The sequence below is a fragment of the Perognathus longimembris genome, chromosome 14, assembly GCF_023159225.1.
Source record: "Perognathus longimembris pacificus isolate PPM17 chromosome 14, ASM2315922v1, whole genome shotgun sequence".
Lineage (NCBI taxonomy): Eukaryota > Metazoa > Chordata > Mammalia > Rodentia > Heteromyidae > Perognathus > Perognathus longimembris.
The window spans coordinates 9,875,308-9,894,268 of NC_063174.1; the positions used below are offsets into that span (position 1 = coordinate 9,875,308).

Sequence of the window (18,961 nt, forward strand, 5' to 3'; positions counted from 1 at the left end):
TTCAGGCAAACTGCGGGGATTACAGTAGGCCAAACTCCATCAACAACACAGAACGGAAAGTACTTAAAAGGTCTTGAGTTGATCCTGGTAGTGTAGACCTGAACCAGAAGAGACAGCCCTTATCAGTACACTTGGGATTTGGAGTGGGAAAGAACCCTGGCTTGCAGAGATGTTCTTGACATTTTCTTAGCTATGTTTCAGTTTTGGATTTTGGTTTGGAGGTTAATAGAATTCTATTTCTTAAAGACTGCATTTTTGCCAGGCACTGGTGGCTTATGCCTGCAATCAATCATAGCTACTCAGGAGGCTGAGATCTGAGGGTCGCAGTTCAAAGACCACCTGAGCAGGAAAGTTTGTAAGGCTCTCATCTCTAATTAAGTACCAGAAAAGTGAAAAGTGGAGCTGTGGCTCAAGTGGTAGAGTTTTAGTCTTAAACAAAAAAGCTCCAGGACAGTGCCCAGGCTATAAACGGAAGCTCCTAAACCAGCACACACACACACACACACACACTGCATTTTTTTAACAAGAAATTTATTTTTTTAACTTGAGAAATTGGGAAATGAGGAAGCCTTATAAGGAATCTTGAACAATTTTTTGCTGCAAAACAGAAACTTTAGAAAAAATATATTAAAAGAGCTAAACTCCCACTTCAGTTATTACAGAAACATGGGAGCATACAAATCTTGGTGTGGTATACAAACCATTTTACATGAGTGTTTGTGGGGTGGCTAACGTAACAATGTTTTTACTTTTTTTTTTTGCCAGTCCTGGGGCTTGAACTTAGGGCCTAAGCACTGAGCTTCTTTTGCTCAAGGCTAGCTAACGCTACCACTTGAGCCACTTGCGGCTTTTTCTGGGTATGTGGTACTGGAATCGAATCCAGACTTTCATGCATGCACTCTATCACTAAGCCACATTCCCAGCCCAGTTTTTGCATTTTACATTCATGAAATAGGAATATGCCATGGGGAAAAAGTAAAAACAGACATAACTGTACAACTGTATTTGAAAAGCCACTTGTTTTCCTGGAGCTATCTTGCCTACTAGTAATTATTCTCAATAATCCATCCAACACTAACCTGCTATATAAAGCTCCATCCCATCGGATCTTGTTGGTTATGAATCAAAGTTGCTTAACCTCAAGATTTCCCTATGACCAATATTTCAGCCTCAATTCCAAGTTTGGGCCAAAAACAAACAACAAAAAAAAGGGTTGCTGTCCAAAGGAAGATCTTGCCGGACATGAAGAAGTTTCTGTTCTTGAAAATCTGTGGCTCCTTGGGCTCGCGTCCAGCGCTTGCCGTGGGCAGGGGCTGCCCGGCCGTCTCGGAAGGAAGGAGGACGGTTTGATGAAAGCAGCCGCACTCGGGTGGGACAGGCCGGACCAACCCACGGCGCCAAACCTAACGGCAGATACGTGGATCACCCGGTCCTCTTACGTCACACGGACAGGAAAATCCTCGCCGAGTCCCCGGAAAGCTTTTCCCTGCTTGCTTTAATCAATTCACTCTCCAGATGAAAGACCTACAACGCCACGACTCAAACTCGGCCTCACGTGGTCAGAAGACGTTCTGCAGCACGTCCGACGCGTGCGTACGGCCAAGCTTCTCTGCCTCCGGTGCCCCGCCCCTGGAGGGGGCGGAGCCTTAGGACGCTGCTCTCTCGAACACACGCGAGGCCTCTTAGCTTCGGCGAACGAGAAGGGAAGCAGCCCGGCTGGTGCCCCGGAAGCACTCTCCGCAGCAACTTCCGGGGGGGGTCTGGTAAGCCTGGTGCGGGAGGTTCGGGCGGTAAGACTGTGTTTCAAGTAGCGGCGGACCAGGATGTCCCGTGGTTCCAGCGCCGGTTTCGACCGCCACATTACCATTTTTTCGCCCGAGGGCCGGCTCTACCAAGTAGGTGAGTGAACCCGGTCTGCTTGTGGCCATCCGAATTGCTCTGTCATGCTTCGGCCTGGAGCAGGCGAAGGTGGCGCGAGGCAGAGCTAAGGCTGAAGCGGGGCGGGAGTGAGGAGCGTGGAGGGCCGAGGCCGGGTGGAGGCCCGGGGTGTCCCCACCCCTGCTGGAAGCGGCCTTCGGGGGCTCGAAGGCAGAGATGAGAACCTGGCTCGCTTCAGGGCGGGCGCCGCACCGCCTGGACACAATGAAGAGTTGAAGGAGGCAGGACCGTCGTGCCTGCTTCCTGTGGCCTCCTCAGTGCCCTGTGCAGCCCCCTCTCAAGTCCCATCTCCTGGAAACCCTCCCAGTAAAATGCCACCTTCCCGATTCTCTTTGTAATGTAGAGTTCACTTGCCTTTCAGGCAGGTTTGTAGAAGCACCCCGAGATAGCAGAGTGCCAGACACTGCAGGGTCTAGTACAAAAGATAAATGCCACACCTCCTCCACAGAGGCTCACAGCTTAGAGCCATGGATATGAAACCCATCAAATAAAAAACAAAGAAAAACGAAGGAACCAATTACAAGTATATACAGAGTTCAGGACATCTTTGGAAAACTGATAGAATCAGGGGCTCCAAGTTCAAGAACTGTTCTTGAAAAACTGATGTTCCCCTTTAACGTGCATCTGTATGAATGGTCCTATAGGTTAATAGCTGGTTCTGAATTGTAGATGAGGTATTATGTGGTCGCTCTTTACTGAAGAACGGCCCTGGTGGAAAGTAACCTAAACTTATTACCAGTTATTCAGTATAACCTATTTGTTAATTGAAATAGTATCAGGGTTTAGGTTGGTATCATAAGCTAGACCTTTGGCTTCTTTCCATAGAGCATTTAGTCTCAAAATAGTCTGATTCATATCTGGCCCACTTTATTTTCGAATAAGTTTAGTTACTTAGCCAGCATACTAATATAATCCTGCTTGAAAATCAGAGAATTGGCTTATGTATGAGATTCTTTCCATCTGCAAATTTTAACAATAGTGTTAAAGGTAACATGGGTCACTATGTAATGTATATAACGTGACAAGGAATGACATCTTATTGAGTAATTGAGTACTTTAAATTCACTTGAAAATTGTGATCACATATGAGCCAATCGTTGTCTTCTCAAAGGTGTTTTAGATTTTAGTGTTTTATTCCTGAGTTTTAAATAATTTTACATTTTGGATTACTACTTTGAGTGTTCTGCGTTGTGATTTTAAATTTGTGAACAGAAAAGGCCACACTTGGACCTTTCTTCTTGATTCTGTATTCTATTTTGTGAAAAGTATCCAGAAGGTACAGTCTTTAATGCTTCTTAGGTTTGGTGAGCAAAAAGACTGAATATAGTGTCATTTAGTCAGACTGGCAAGAAAATAGTTCAAAACCAGTTTAGTATCTACACTATGATTTTCATCTATTCCTTGAAGTAACACTGTCTTCATTGTTTAAGAAAATGAAAGTGTTGTTAGTATGAGCAAGCAGTACAGTTTTGGCCCTGGAGGCAAACCTAGATTCAGATCCCTGTTTTGCTGCATGGTAGCTGGCCTTGGCAAGTATGGAACCTTTGCCTTAGTTTCTGTTTGTAAAATTGGGCTAATAATTATTCCTCTTGTGAGTGTTTTGGAGATTAAATGATGCATTATAAATACAATTGTGTGTGCCTGTCACATACTAAGTGCTTAGTGAATTATTAGATGCCTGTTAGGTTCTTTGGCTATTTTCTTTTAGTCTATTAAATTAGTAGCTTTATAAATGTGGACTATTTCCATTTCTTTGAGTCTATCCATAGTTCTCCACTGAGAACATACTCATTGCAAATATTGCTTATTAGTTTGTAAACTTTAAAATTATCTGAAGCGTTTATAATCTAAGAATTATAAGGTGCAGGTTGTTAACTTCGACAAATAAAGAATAATATAACAAAGAGAGGGTATGGCAACGTTCCAGTGGTAGAGCACTGCCTAGCAGGCACGAGGCTCTGAGTTCAAACCACATTACCATCAAAAAGAAAAAAAATTATTGTTGGGCTGGGGATATGGCCTAGTGGCAAGAGAGCTTGCCTCGTATACATGAGGCCCTGGGTTCAATTCCCCAGCACCACATATACAGAAAACGGCCAGAAGTGGCGCTGTGGCTCAAGTGGCAGAGTGCTAGCCTTGAGCAAAAGGAAGCCAGGGACAGTGCTCAGGCCCTGAGTCCAAGGCCCAGGACTGGCAAAAACAAACAAAACAAAACAAAACAAGATCTGATTGAGGTTCCAATCCAACCCAGGCAGGGAAGTCATGAGACTTATCTCTAATCAATCACCAAAAGCTGGATATGGAACTATAAGTAGCTCAAGTGGTAGAGCACCAGCCTTGAGAGAACAAAACTAAGGGATAGTGCCCAGGCACCGAATTCAAGTTCTAGTACCAGCACCAAAAAAAAGGGGTGGGAAGTAAGAATAATGCTCCTTTGTCTTCCATAGTTGGAATTCAAATGTAGAGAATTGGGGCATAATTCAGTGATTAAAAGGCTTTCCTAGCATGCTTGAGGTCCCTCCTCCCCCTCCTAGTTAGGTGCCAAGCACTAAAATAAATATACAAAGCCTAAAGTTGGTAAGTGAAAGTATAAATTTAAAGTTTCAGTGCTAACCGTAATTATAAATATAATTTGTAATTATAAATGATAGTGTTGATGGTGTTTCTAGGCTATAGTAGAAAAACCTTTAAAAACCAACCATTGGGCTGGGGATATAGCCTAGTGGCAAGAGTGCCTGCCTCGGATACACGAGGCCCTAGGTTCGATTCCCCAGCACCACATATACAGAAAATGGCCAGAAGCGGCGCTGTGGCTCAAGTGGCAGAGTGCTAGCCTTGAGCGGGAAGAAGCCAGGGACAGTGCTCAGGCCCTGAGTCCAAGGCCCAGGACTGGCCAAAAAAAAAAAAAAAAAAAAAAACCAACCATTACCAACAATTGTAGGGCATCTACTCTTTTCTTAGACCGTACATTTTTATTAACAATAAGTTGTGCAAGGCAGTTTCATTTTGACATATCCAAATACACATATAATATACTTGAACAAGCCCTATCACCCTCCCTCATTCCCACATTCCAAAACAATATCAACAAGCTTCATTGGTTCCATTTTTCTTCTTTTTTTTTTGCCTTTTTTTCTCCAATATTTAGCTATTATGTCTATGTGTGCATATATATCATACATATGTAATTTTTTTAAAAAAATTCAGCTCCTGCCAGCCAAGTACTAGTGGCTCACTCCTGTAATGCTGCTCAAAAGGCTAAGAGCTGAGGATTACAGTTTGAAGCCAGCCTGGTCAGGAAAGTCCATGATGATACACACTTATCTTCAATTAACTACCAAAAAACGAAAAAGTTGGAAGTCAAGTGGTAGAGTGTTAGCCTTGAGCAAAAAAGCTCAAGGACAGTGCCTGCGCTCTGAGTTCTAGCCCCAGGATCAGCACGCACACATATTTTTTAAAAAAATTACAGCTCCCACTAAAGGAAATCTTTTATTTTAAAAGCAGTATCTTCAACTGTCCTTTAAACAAGTGGGGCGAAGTAGGCCTCAGAGCCAGTGTGTCCAGAGTAATACTTTGGAGACAGATTTTTTTGTTTTTTTGTAGTACTGGAGTTTGAATTCAAGGCCTTGCAATTCCTATGCTTGTGTTCTACCATGTTAGCCTTGCCTCCAGCCCTGCCTTTTGCTAATTGTTTTGGAAACAGTTATTATCGAGATGGGATAGCCTCGAATCCTTATCCTCCAGATCCCAGACTCTTAAATGGCTAGAATTACAGATGTGAGCTACTAGCACCATCGGAAGACAATTTTTTTTTTTTTTTTGGCCAGTCCTGGGGCTTGGACTCAGGGCCTGAGCACTGTCCCTGGCTTCTTCTTGCTCAAGGCTAGCACTCTGCCACTTGAGCCACAGCGCCCCTTCTGGCCATTTTGTGTATATGTGGTGCTGGGGAATCGAACCCAGGGCCTCATGTATACGAGGCAAGCACTCTTGCCACTAGGCCATATCCCCAGCCCGGAAGACAAAATTTTGAAATACTGTATTACATACATGTCAACTGTAACTAATGATTGGAAAGTAATTTTAAAGAACTTCTATATTTCTACACCATTTTCCCCCCTTGGTCTTGGGGCTTGAACTCAAGAGCCTGGATATTTTCCCTGAGCTTTTCTACTCAAGGTTTGTGCTCTACCACTTGAGCCTCAGCTCTACTTCTGGCTGTGTCTGTGCACACGCTTAATTGGAGATAAGATTGTCACAGACTTTCCGGCATGGGCTGGTTTCAAACTGCAGTCCTCAGACCTCAGCCTCCTGAGTAGCTAGGATTACAGGCATGAGCCACTGGGTTTTGCTAACACTTTTATTGCTTTTTCTTAAATAAAATCTATGTTAGGCACCAGTGGCTCATGCCTGTAATCCTAGCTATTCAGGAGAAGATATGAAGATCACAGTTTGAGGGCTTCCTGGGAAGGAAAGTTAATGAGACTCTTATCTCCAGTTATCCAGCAAAAAGCTGAAAGTAGAGTTGTTGGCTCAAATGTTAAGAGTGCAAGCCTTGAGTTAACAAAAACTAAGAGACAGCATCCAGGCCCTGAGTTCAAGCCCTGCTACTGGCACAGAATTATTTATGGGTTTTGGCTGGGGTGAGGGGGGTAGTGTTTGTTTTATTTTGTTTGTTGCAGTCTAGGAATTGAACTCAGGTCCTCCTATATAATAGGTGGCAAGTGCTTTGCCAGTGAGCTACATCCCTAGCCTTGGTGTGTTTTTGTGCTATCATTTTGATCCCACTGTTTTTTTTGTTTGTTTGGTTGGTTGGTTGGTTGGTTTTTTGCCGGTCCTGGGCCTTGAACTCAGGGCCTGAACACTGTCCTTGGCTTCTTTTTGCTCAAGGCTAGCACTCTACCACTTGAGCCACAGCACTACTTCTGGCTTTTTCTGTATGTGTGGTGCTGAGGAATTGAACCCAGGGCTTCATGTATATGAGGCAAGTACTCTACCACTAGGCCACATTCCCAAACTTGATCCCAGTGTTTTAGCTGATGAAATGGATTGACAACTAGAAATGCACAAGCTGAAGTTTGTTACTGATAAATTAATTAAATGTTTGTTAAATGTAACATGAAGCTTGGAAAAAGGCATGATTCAGAAAACTCAACTTGGCATGTAAAAATCAATCAAAATAATGCAACAATAGTTAAACCCACATGTGGCCAAATTAGTTATTGAATGAAGGTTAACAGAATGTTAAATCTAGAGTAATGTAAGAGCCATTGAATTGGATTTGGAAAACCAGAATTGGTAGAAATAATGGCCACAAAACTTAAGATGACAAAAACATAATTGATAAAAGTTTATTATGATGAGAGTAAATTAAAACTTCATTCAAAACTTGGTACTTAAGCCTAATGAAAATAATTGTAATAAAATGAAAGTGGAAAGAAAAGAAATGGAATTGGTTTAACATCATGTTTATTATTTTGATTTTTCTATGCTGAGATGCATTCCATATTAGTTTATAGAGCTTTTTAAATTTTTTATAATAATTTTTTTTTCTTTTGTCAGTTGGGGGGCTTGAGCTCAGGGTCTGGGCACTGTCCCTGAGCTTTCTGGCTCAAGGCTAGCACTCTTCCGTTTTGAGCTACAGCTCCACCTCCAGCTTACTGGTGGTTAATCGAAGAGTCTTATAGGGACTTTTCTGCCCTGGCTGGATTTGAACCATGATGCTCAGATTTCATCTTCCTGATTAGCTAGGATTACAGGCATAAGCCAGTGGCCCCGGCTTATTCTTTTTTTAAAAAAATTATTTTATGTCACTTATTAGGGGGACCTTTTCATTGTTACATCTCCAAACTTGAATGAATCTCATGAATTGCATGAATTTCAGTAAATTATTTCACCTCTTTAAAAACTTATTTTGAAAAAAGAAACCAACCTTTGTCTTCCAGAATATGCATTTAAGGCCATTAACCAGGGTGGCCTCACATCAGTAGCTGTCAGAGGGAAAGACTGCGCAGTAATTGTCACACAGAAGAAAGTACCTGTAAGTAATACTGCCCAAATAGTTAGTATATATGGTATTGAAAGTGTTTTTCATGAAATTGCATAGAGGTATAGTATTTCTTACATATGTTAACATTCTTGCTTTGCTTCTGTTTTCCTGTTAGTCATCCAAGAAGTATTTATTGAGCATCTACGTACAGTTTAGCTGAGTAGACCAGAGTGGCATATTAAACTGTGGTATGAGTATAACAAACACAGTGGGATTTCTAAGGCTTTTGTCTTCTGGGACTTTGAGATAAGTTTGGTAAGCTCCCAGAAAACATCTAGAAAAGAAAAACAGCCTTCTGTCATGTTTTTAAGTTTTTTTTTTAATTAACTTTTAGCTAAAATGAATGGTGATACTATTTGTCTAGTAAGTTCCATTATGTAATTTGTTCTTATTGTTTCTTTCATACAGCAGAGAACTGTGGGCTTTAAAAAAATTACCTTGATTTGTTTTGTTCATTAGGACAAATTATTGGATTCTAGCACAGTGACTCATTTGTTCAAGATAACTGAAAACATTGGTTGTGTAATGACTGGAATGACAGGTAATCAGCTACATGTCCATATATATATATGCATTATGTTACTCTTTCAAATTATTTTTAATTTTATGTTAATTTTAAACCCCCTTTAAGTGCTAATTTTCAGGTGGTATATGTAGCTTATAAGCTTTGGGGTGGTTGTTTGGGGGATGGGCTCTCACTGTGTAGCCCAGTCTTAAATTCAGTCTCCTGAGTGCTGGGATTACAAATGTTCCTACCAAGCCTATCTCTGAGCTTTTTTGAAAACATAAGCATAAAGGAATCAGCTCTTTATGCTCCTGTTAGGACTAGAGTGAGGCCTCCCTCACAGGTACTGGATATGGTTAGTAGTTTAAGGGGAACTTAAGTCATTGTATCTTCTTTTTTTTTTATTATAAAGGTGATGTACAGAAGGATTACAGTTACTTGAGTTTTGATTTTTTTTTTTTTTTTGGCCAGTCCTGGGCCTTGGACTCAGGGCCTGAGCACTGTCCCTGGCTTCCTTTTGCTCAAGGCTAGCACTCTGCCACTTGAGCCACAGCGCCACTTCTGGCCGTTTTCTGTATATGTGGTGCTGGGGAATTGAACCCAGGGCCTCATGTATATGAGGCAAGCTCTCTTGCCACTAGGCCATATTCCCAGCCCCTGAGTTTTGAGTTTTTGAACTTAAGAAAAACATTCAAGCCTAAACCACAAAGACCAAAATACTCTTTCTCCTTAGACCTTGTTTTTCTTTTTTTGTTTGTTTGTTTTGTGTGGGGTTATTACACACTTCAAGAAACTAACTGCTGTAAAAAAGTTCAGCATAAAAGGGCAGTGTGGGGCCGGAATTTGGCCTAGTGGTAGAGTGCTTGCCTAGCATGCATGACACCCTGGGTTCAAATCCTCGGTACCACATACACAGAAAAAACAAAAAAGCCAGAAGTAGCCCTGTGGCTCAAGTTGGTAGAGTGCTAGCCTTGAGCAAAAAGAGCTCAAGGACAGTGCTTAGGCCCTGAGTTCAAGCCCCAGGACCGGCAAAAGGAAAAAAAAAAAAGGGCAGTGTGTATATAAAGCTTCATGTTTTAAAATATTTTCATCTTAGCATGTAAATGTTCATGATGGAAATGTAGATAAAGTTGTTGGTTTTCTTGTTTATTATTTTCTTCTTCCAAAAAGGCAAACCTTTGATTTTGTGTTTGTTTGCTTTTTGGTTTTGCTATAAGCTGACAGCAGATCCCAGGTACAGAGGGCACGCTACGAGGCAGCTAATTGGAAATACAAGTATGGCTATGAGATTCCCGTGGACATGCTATGTAAAAGAATTGCTGATATTTCTCAAGTCTACACACAAAATGCTGAAATGAGGCCACTTGGTTGTTGTAAGTATGCTTAAATAATTGATAAATTATAATTCTTAGAGAACATGTGGTTTGGAAATTACGTAGAGAAAGAAAATCATAATAAAGGGTAAGGGATCAGGTATTGCATTTGTATTTTAGGCATTAGGCTTGAAGTACGATTAGATTTTATTTTCCTGATTTTTTTTTCTTTTGCCAGTCCTGGGGCCAGGACGTGAGCCACAGCACCACTTCCAGCATTAAAGATAAGATCCAGGCTGCGTCTGAACTACAATCCTCAGATCTCAATGCCTCTTGAGTAGCTAAGATCATAGGTGTGGGCTACCTGTGCCTTATTTTTTCATTTTAAGTAGTTGTACGAAGCAGTTCAAATATCACAAGTCAGATTGTGAGTACAGGGTATCTTGATAATGTTTACCCTGACTTTTTGACACAGGGTCTTGAGAGCTTTTCTATCCAGGCTGGCTTTGAACCTGAGAGTCTTTCTGTTCTCAGCTTCCCAGGTAGCGAGGATTATAGGCATGAACTACCCACACCTGGCTATTTGTTTTCTTTTTTCTTTTCTTTTTTTTTGCCAGTCCTGGGCCTTGGACTCAGGGCCACTGTCCCTGGCTTCTTTTTGCTCAAGGCTAGCGCACTCTGCCACTTGAGTATTTGTTTTCTTCTAATCAAAATTTTTCTATTTGGAGCCCGACATGAGTGGCTCAAGCCTGTATTCCTAGCTACTCAGGAGGCTGAGGATCAAGATTCAAAGCCAAAACCTAGGCAAAAGTCCAAGAGACTGTCTCTAGTAAAAGTGGTAAACTATAGGCTTGGCTCAAGTGAGCAAGCAAGCCGAATAAGAGTTAGATGCTCTGAGTTCAAGCTCTTGAACCCTCGTCCTCTTCACTTAGCCACTCAAGTGCTGAAATTACAAGTTATAAGTGTATACCATCATGCCTGGCAGTTCGTTCATTCATTCATTCATTCATTTGTTTGTTTATTTATTTGCCAGTCCTGGGCCTTAGACTCAGGGCCTGAGCACTGTCCCTGGCTTCTTTTTGCTCAAGGCTAGCATTCTACCACTTGAGCCACAGCACCACTTCTGGCCTTTTCTATATATGTGGTGCTGGAGAATTGAACCCAGGGCTTCATGTATATGAAGCAAACACTCTACTAGGACATATACCCAGCCCCCCCTTGTTTTTTAATGCTGGTTCTTGGGCCTAGGTGCTGTCTCAGCTTTTTTGCCCAAGACTAGCCCTGTACCACTTGAGCCACAGCTTCACTTCCAGCTTTTTACTGGTTAGAGTTAAGAATGTCATGGACTTGAACTTCGATCCTTGGATCTCAGCTTCCTCAGTGGCTAGGATTACAGGCATGAACCACTGGCACCTGGTCTCTCTTAACTTGTTTCTTGTTTTTTGTTTGTTTGTTTGTTTGTTGTTGTTGTTGTTATGGGGCCTGAACCTCAGGGCCTGGGTGCTGTCCCTGGGGGTTTTTTTTTGCTCTCTACCATTTTGAGCCACTGTGCCACTTCTGGGTTTTTTGGTGGAGATAAGTCTCACAGTCTTTTCTGCCTGGCCTGAACCACAATCCTCAGATCTCAGCCTCCTGAATAACTAGGATTACAGGCATGAGCCTGCTCTGTAGTCTTAACCACTTGAACAGCTTCATTTACTGCAGCATGCCAGTTGCTCATGCATTATTATAACCTAGTCCCTTTTTCTGTATCTCACAGATACTTCAAAACTCGAAGTGGTGATTTTTCCTACATCCATCTTCAGCTTCTCTTTTCTAGTCTCATCACACCTTCACCTTCTTGGGTCATCTAATTAGTTACCTAGTTTTACCTCCAGATATCAGCTCCTTGTTCTCCTGTTACCTTTTTATTTTCATTGCCTTTCCTGCCTACCTAATTTGTCTATCTCTTCCCTTTTCCTTACTCTGTAATCTGCTCTATATTGCTTCATGAATTACTATGAAACTGAATTTTTATTGTTGCCCCTTCATAAATTGATTCCTAATCAGCTGGTGGGATAAATTCCAGATTCCTTAAAGTGATGGGCAGAGCCCCTCAGTGTACTCCTTTTACTCCCTCACCTGAAGTTCCTGTGATATATAAATCTTGATGCTATTTCACATTTCAGTGACTTTACACTATGGAAGTACAAAGTACTTGATCTGTCAAACCCTGCTCATCTTGCCAGGCCCTAAAGTAAAGCAGTAGAGATACTTTGCATATCTCAAATATAAAAGGTAAAATTAGAGGCTGACATGACATTTTAGCAAAATAGGTATCTATCATAGGAAAGTCTGTCAGTAAAATAAATTTGAAATGCTAGAGTAATAGTTAGCTTAATACTGTATCTTAGGAGGGTAAAGTACTATATAAAAGAAACTTAAATCTCCTGTGTAAGAAAACAGGAATAGCCAGGTGCTGGTGGCTCACTCCTGTAATCCTTGCTCCTCAGGGGGCTGAGATCTGAGGATCGAGGTTCAAAAGCCAGCTCAGGCAAGAAAGACTGCAAGACACTTATCTCCATTTAACCACCCCAAAACCGGAAATGGTGCTGTAGAGCTCTAGCCTTGAGCTGAAAAGCTCAGGGACAGTGCCTAGGCCCAGAATTCAAGCCCGGTGACACACACACACACGGAATAATGTTATATATACAAGAGTGTATCAGTAGAAACAAAGATAGACAACTGTAAACATTTCCAGAATGTATTCCATTTGTTGTTAGTTCCCTGGAACTTTAATGAATACTTAAATTTAAAAAAGAAGTAACAAAAAGTACAATAGACCCTTGATAGCCACAGGTCTATGGTTCCAAGGAGACTACCATTGAAGAAAATACATAAAATACTCAGGATGCATAGTATTCAGTGCTGTATTATGCATGCTTGGTTCAGTTTTCTCATACCACCACCTAGCCTCTGCAAAGACATGCCACCTTTAACAAATCTCAAATTGTTACTTCATCACTTCAGTTAAGCACATTTGTGCCACATTTGGCTTGAGATTGCTATAACTTTTACCTTGCTTTGAGAAAATCCTTTGCTTTGGGGGGAAGGCAAAATTAAGGACAAGGAAACAGCAGACTGCCTAAAGATTTTAAAATAACTGACAGAAATGGGGGTGGGTGCGGCGCTTAGAGCTTCTTCACACAGCTAAGCTATGTAATACATTTGTGGGAACTACTGTTTCTTTTGTTTTACCAGTCCTGGGGCTTGAACTCGGCCTGGACACCGTCCCTGAGCTGCTTTTTTGCTCAAAGCTAGCACTCTACCACTTGAGCCACAGTGCCACTTCTGGCTTTTTCTATATATGTGGTGCTGAGGAATCGAATGCAGGGCTTCTTGCATGCTAGGCAAGCACTCTACCACTAAGCCACATTCCCAGCCCAAAGTTTTTGCTTTTGAATTTTACTTTTTTTTTATTTTTTGGCCAGTCCTGGGCCTTGGACTCAGGGCCTGAGCACTGTCCCTGGCTTCTTCCCGCTCAAGGCTAGCACTCTGCCACTTGAGCCACAGCGCCGCTTCTGGCCGTTTTCTGTATATGTGGTGCTGGGGAATCGAACCTGGGGCCTCGTGTATCCGAGGCAGGCACTCTTGCCACTAGGCTATATCCCCAGCCCCTGAATTTTACTTTTTGATAGTACTGAGATCTGAACTGAACGTTTCTCTCTTGGGAGGCAGATGCTACCACTGAGCCACTGTGTGTGTGTGTGTGTGTGTCTGAGATGTGCTTGGTCTAAACCACATATAAGTCTGTGAATAAGTTCAAGTTAAATGGGTCATGTTAGCCAGCCCCAGTTTCTCATACCTGTAATCTTAGCTAGTTAGGAGAAATAGATTAGGAGATTACAGACAAATTCAAGAGACTGTTATTTCCAATTAACTAGCAGAAGGAATGTAAAGTTGTGCTCAAATGGTAGAGTACCAGAAGGGAGCTGAAAAATCTGAGTTCAAGATCTGGTATTGGCACAAAAAAAGGAAAGAAAAAAAAAGAGGGGCTGGCATTGTGCTTAGTGGTAGAGTGCTTGCCTAGCATGCATGAATCCTGGGGTTCAATTCCTCAACACCACATACACAGAAGAAGCCAGAAGTGGTGCTGTGGCCCAAGTGGTAGAACACTAGCCTTGAGCACAAAGAGGCTCAGGGACAGAGTCCTGGCTCTGAGTTCAAGCCCCTCGACAGGCAAAAAAAAAAAAAAAAGAAAAGAAAAATGGGCACTTTACGCCTGAACATTTTGCAGCGTTTAATATGCTATTGTTATTTGTTTGCAAAAAAACGAATTTTGAAAACATCTTCCAAATGTATTTGTCCAAATAATATAACAAAGGATTAGTGTGGTAGCAATGATTAGAAAAATTACATTTGTAATATTCAAATCATTTCTTAGAAATATGTGACATCTTTTTCTGAAATAGAAATTTATCTATTAAACATATTTGGTCAGTTTATTTATTTGCGGTCATGGGGCTTGAACTCAAGGCCTGGGCACTGTCCGTGAGCTCTTTTGCTCAAGGCTAGTGCTCTACCACTTTGATCCTCAGCACCATTTGTGCTTTTATGGTAGTTAGTTGGAGAAAGCTTCTCACAGACTTTCCTGCCTGGACTGGCTTTGAACTGCAATCCTCAGATCTCAGCCTCCTGAGTAGCTAGGTTTACAGATGTGAGCCACCAGTGCCAGCATTTTGTCCGTTTTCTTTTCTTTTTTTCTGCCAGTCCTGGGCCATGGACTCAGGGCCTGAGCACTGTCCCTGGCTTCTTTTTGCTCAAGGCTAGCACTTTGCCACTTGAGCCACAGCGCCACTTCTGGCCATTTTCTGTATATGTGGTGCTGGGGAATTGAACCCAAGGCCTCATGTATACAAGGCAAGCACTCTTGCCACTAGGCCATATCCCCAGCCCTTTGTCCGTTTTCTTAAAACACATATCCTAAAATTAATGGCTAGCATAGTGATTGAATATATTTATGGGATACTGCAAGGAACAAGAAATTTTGTTGTATTAAGGTATACGATATTTAATTAAAGTCCTTCTTTTTAGGTATGATTTTAATTGGTATAGATGAAGAACAAGGCCCTCAGGTGTACAAGTGTGACCCTGCAGGTTATTACTGTGGGTTTAAAGCTACTGCAGCAGGAGTTAAACAAACGGAGTCAACCAGCTTCCTTGAAAAAAAAGTAAAGAAGAAATTTGACTGGACATTTGAACAGACTGTTGAAGTAAGTTAGCCAAAGGAGTTTTCTATTTGCTTTTTAATTTTTCATTTATTTATTTAGATGTTCTATAGATCAGTGTGGTTCTTTGCATTATTGGTAGTCTAAAATCTATTCCTGAGTTATGTCATAAGACCCAAGTTTGTCAGCTCAGTAGTGAAATTGATGTCATTCGACTGACATGAGAAAATAAAGATGTTCACTTAATTCCTTTCTTAGTTGATGATGTATTTGAAATGGCTTTGTAACATAACAATAAAATTTGAAAATATGGAATAAAAATAAGAATCATGACCAGGCCCAAAGACTTGTGTGGTTGCTATAATTGAGAGACTAGATTTAGGTTTACACCTAGTAACAAAAGTGAAATGGTTAAGAGGCTGTTTATTGCTTTTATGGTCTTCAAGTAGCCACACAGCAAATTATTGCAATAGCAAATGGTCCTCATGAATGAATATGCCCACAAAGACATAGCGTAGTGGTTCATATCTATAATCTAGCTACTTAAGAGGTAGAAATTGAGAGGATCATAGTTCAGGACCAGCTGGGCATATATTAATCAGTAAAATGAAAGTAATGCATGCCTGTCATTCCAGCAGTATGTGGGAGGTAGAAATAGGAAGGTGGCAGTCCAGGTTGGCCTGGCTGAAAAAATGATGCCCTGTTGATCAAATAACAGCAAAATGGTTTGTGGGGTGGCTTAAAGAATACCTTCTTGGCAAGCTCCAGGCCCTGAGTTCAAACCCTATTTCTACAAAATTATGGAAAAAATCTCACACAATGACTTGGCAGAAAAAAAAAAAAATATATATATATATATATATATATATATCTGGGATACAAAAGTAGAGCTTTCTCTACAGCCACTAAAGGTAGAGTCTACTAAAAGGAGTCTTAAGGGAATTGTTCATGGTGGTATTTTACATTTTATTGTTTGGTTTTTGTGATATTGGGGTTTGAAATGAAAGAAATTGAAAAGAGGAGTAGCATGTATATAGCTCTATGATTAGTGTCTGCCTAGATTAGAGAGGCCCTGGGTTGAATTGACAGCACCAAGAAAAAATAATTAAAAATAAAAACTTTAGGTTTAAGAATCTAGGATTAAAGCCTTTCTAAAGTTGCTGATCGTAGCACACACCTGTAATTCTAGTACTGGGGAAGCTGAGGCAGGAGGACTATAAACTGAAGACTAGTCTGGATAGATATTGAGCCCCTGTCTCAAAAAAAAATTACTTATAATATTTTTTATGTTTGGTTGGCAGTTTATCTTATATTAAGAGGAGATGTAAAGCTAGTTCTCCTATAAATTACAGGGTTTGTTTAAATGTTCCTTAAAGATAAATTAATTACAGCTAATAATTACATGAATGAGTCACATCAGGTATAAAACTTTTTTGTGTGTGCCAATAACTTGTGCTTGAACTCAGGGCCTGGGCACTGCCCTGACTTTTTTGCTCAAGGCTGGCGCTCTACCACTTTGAGCCACAGCTCCACCTCTAGTTTCTGAGTGGCTAGTTGGGGATAAGAGTCTCACGGGGACTTTTCTGCCCAGGCTGGCTTCAAATCGTGATCCTCAGATCTCAGCCTTCTGAGTAGCTAGGATTGCAAGCATGAGCCACAAGCGCTTGGCAAACTCTTAATTTGTGGCTCGGCATAAGAGCTACACCACTTAAAAAAAAGAACTACACCACTGAAATATAAAGCAGAAATATAGCTTGTGGTGAACATGTTCTATTTTAATAAGCCTGGGGTGTGAAAACCATAGAATCTCTGAAAAATGTATTTTAATGTTGATACTTTTTTTCAGACTGCAATTACCTGCTTGTCTACTGTTCTGTCAATTGACTTCAAACCTTCAGAGATAGAGGTTGGAGTAGTTACAGTTGAAAATCCTAAATTCAGGTGAGTTATATTGTTAGAAAATTTTCAAGTGGGAATATTTCCGACTAGAAAGGTGGAGGAGATCGTTGAGGACATTTTATCCTGTAATGTGAGGTAGGAAGCTGGAGGGGGCTGATCTTACAGTAGTTTTTTCTTCGGTGTGTAAGAAATGTTTTAGAACTTGGGAAGCTGAGCATGATGGCACATACTAGCATCCCAGCTCTTGGATCTGGAGTTCAGGCCAGCCTAGGCTATAAGAAAATATTCTCAAAATGAAACAACAAAAACATTAAATGGCTAGACTGTAGCTCCAGTGTCCTTAAGTGCCATGCTTATGAAGGCTCTAGGTTCTATCCCCAGAATTGCAAAAAACCCAGAACTTTATTGGAGTTTCTAAGATGGAGAACTTTTCCCTTTTTTGAGTGATTTTCTATCTATACCATAAGAATGCTACAAAATAGCCTTTGCATAAGAAGTAAAATAAGGGGCTGGAAATATGGCCTAGTGCTTGCCTCATATGCATGAAGCCCTAAGTTCAATTCCCCAGCACCACATATATAGAAAACAGCCAGAGTGCTAGCCTCGAGCAAAAAGAATCCAGGGACAGTGCTGAGGCCCTGAGTTCAAGCCCCAGGACTGGCAAAAAAAAAAAAGTAGAAGAAGAAAAAGAAGTAAAATAATGAAACCTCATACTACAATGTATTCTAACTATCATTTAAGTAAGTAAATAAAGCTAGGCTTATAGCTCAGTGATAGAGCACTTGACTAGCGTGTACAAGGCCCTGGGTTCAACAACAGAAATTGGATTTCAACGAGTTTTTTATGGAGAACCTTGATTATTATTGGTTAAGCAGAGCTTTGAAGAGCAGTCTGAAATAGTATTCATGGAGAAGTCTTTGGAAACCCCACATTGTGAATTCAGCTGATGAGTTGCAGGTGCTGAATGCCTGCATATGTTTATTACTAAGTGACTAACCCACTACACACACCAGCTTCTGTGATTGAAATGCATGGTGGTTGCTCAATATCAGCTCCTCCAAGTAACCTATGAGATGGTTTGTATACCATGTCCCAGGTTGCTCTTATGATTAGTAAGCACACACACACACACACACACACACACACACACACACACACACACGTCTACAGGTGATAGGAACCGCTGGGAGGCATTTTAACTATTCCATATCTCTCAGGTCATGATTGTGGGGACCCATAGTGGTGATCATGTAGGCAGTTATTCACTAAGCTTACAACCACATAGAGCTTTTCAGTAGTGTGTTTTGTTTTTCTAGTTTGTTCTTTTGATTGCCTAAAAGCAAGTGATAATAAACATGAAAAAAATGTTAAATAAATTTGTGGGTCTTTAATTCCCATTTCCTCCGTGGAAAACAAAATATTTCTCTTTTCTCTATTCCCTACAGGGTATATATGTATGTGTGTATTGGTGTCTTAATTTTATATATACTTGAAATTTTCCATAGTAAAAGAATTGCAAAGTTTCCAACTGGTTTTTTTTATTTTTGCCTTCTAGGATTCTTACAGAAGCAGAAATTGATGCTCACCTTGTTGCTCTAGCAGAGAGAGACTAAACTTGTCATTAGTTTACCACATCTATGATGCCACTTGCCTGTGTGTTTGGTAACAGCAGACCACCATTATAGAGGCCTCTGGATTGAAAAGGATCCTCTCCCGCTCCTGCCACTGAATGTGGTTAGGACTCTGTTATAAATAAAACCAGTGCTTTTGGAAAATAATCGTATCCTGCCTTTTTTTTAACTTCCTGTTTTAAGTCTTAAGCCTTGAGTGAATGCAGAGCATTAAGTATTCTCATCTTCTGTGTGCTTTTGTGTGTGTGTGTGAAGTTCTCTTTGTTGGTGGCTTGTGCCTGTAATTCTAGCTACTCAGTAGGCTGAGATCTTCAGCCCAAGCAGCAAAGTTCATGACTCTTATCTCCAATAACCACCAAAAAGCTGGAAGTGGAGCTGTGGCTTAAGTGGTAGAGCGCTAGCCTTGAGTGAAAGAGCTCAGG

At 41.0% G+C, this 18,961-nt stretch overlaps 1 protein-coding gene across 1 annotated transcript; it reads left to right on the forward strand.

The window, feature by feature from the left end:
* Positions 1-1,716: 1,716 nt before the first annotated feature.
* Positions 1,717-18,686, forward strand: Psma6 (proteasome 20S subunit alpha 6). Its single transcript, XM_048362509.1, has 7 exons — positions 1,717-1,899; positions 7,881-7,975; positions 8,444-8,525; positions 9,707-9,862; positions 14,876-15,054; positions 16,856-16,950; positions 18,464-18,686. The coding sequence occupies exons 1-7, from the start codon at positions 1,824-1,826 to the stop codon at positions 18,519-18,521; spliced, it is 741 nt and encodes a 246-aa protein (XP_048218466.1). The 5' UTR covers positions 1,717-1,823; the 3' UTR covers positions 18,522-18,686.
* Positions 18,687-18,961: the final 275 nt, after the last annotated feature.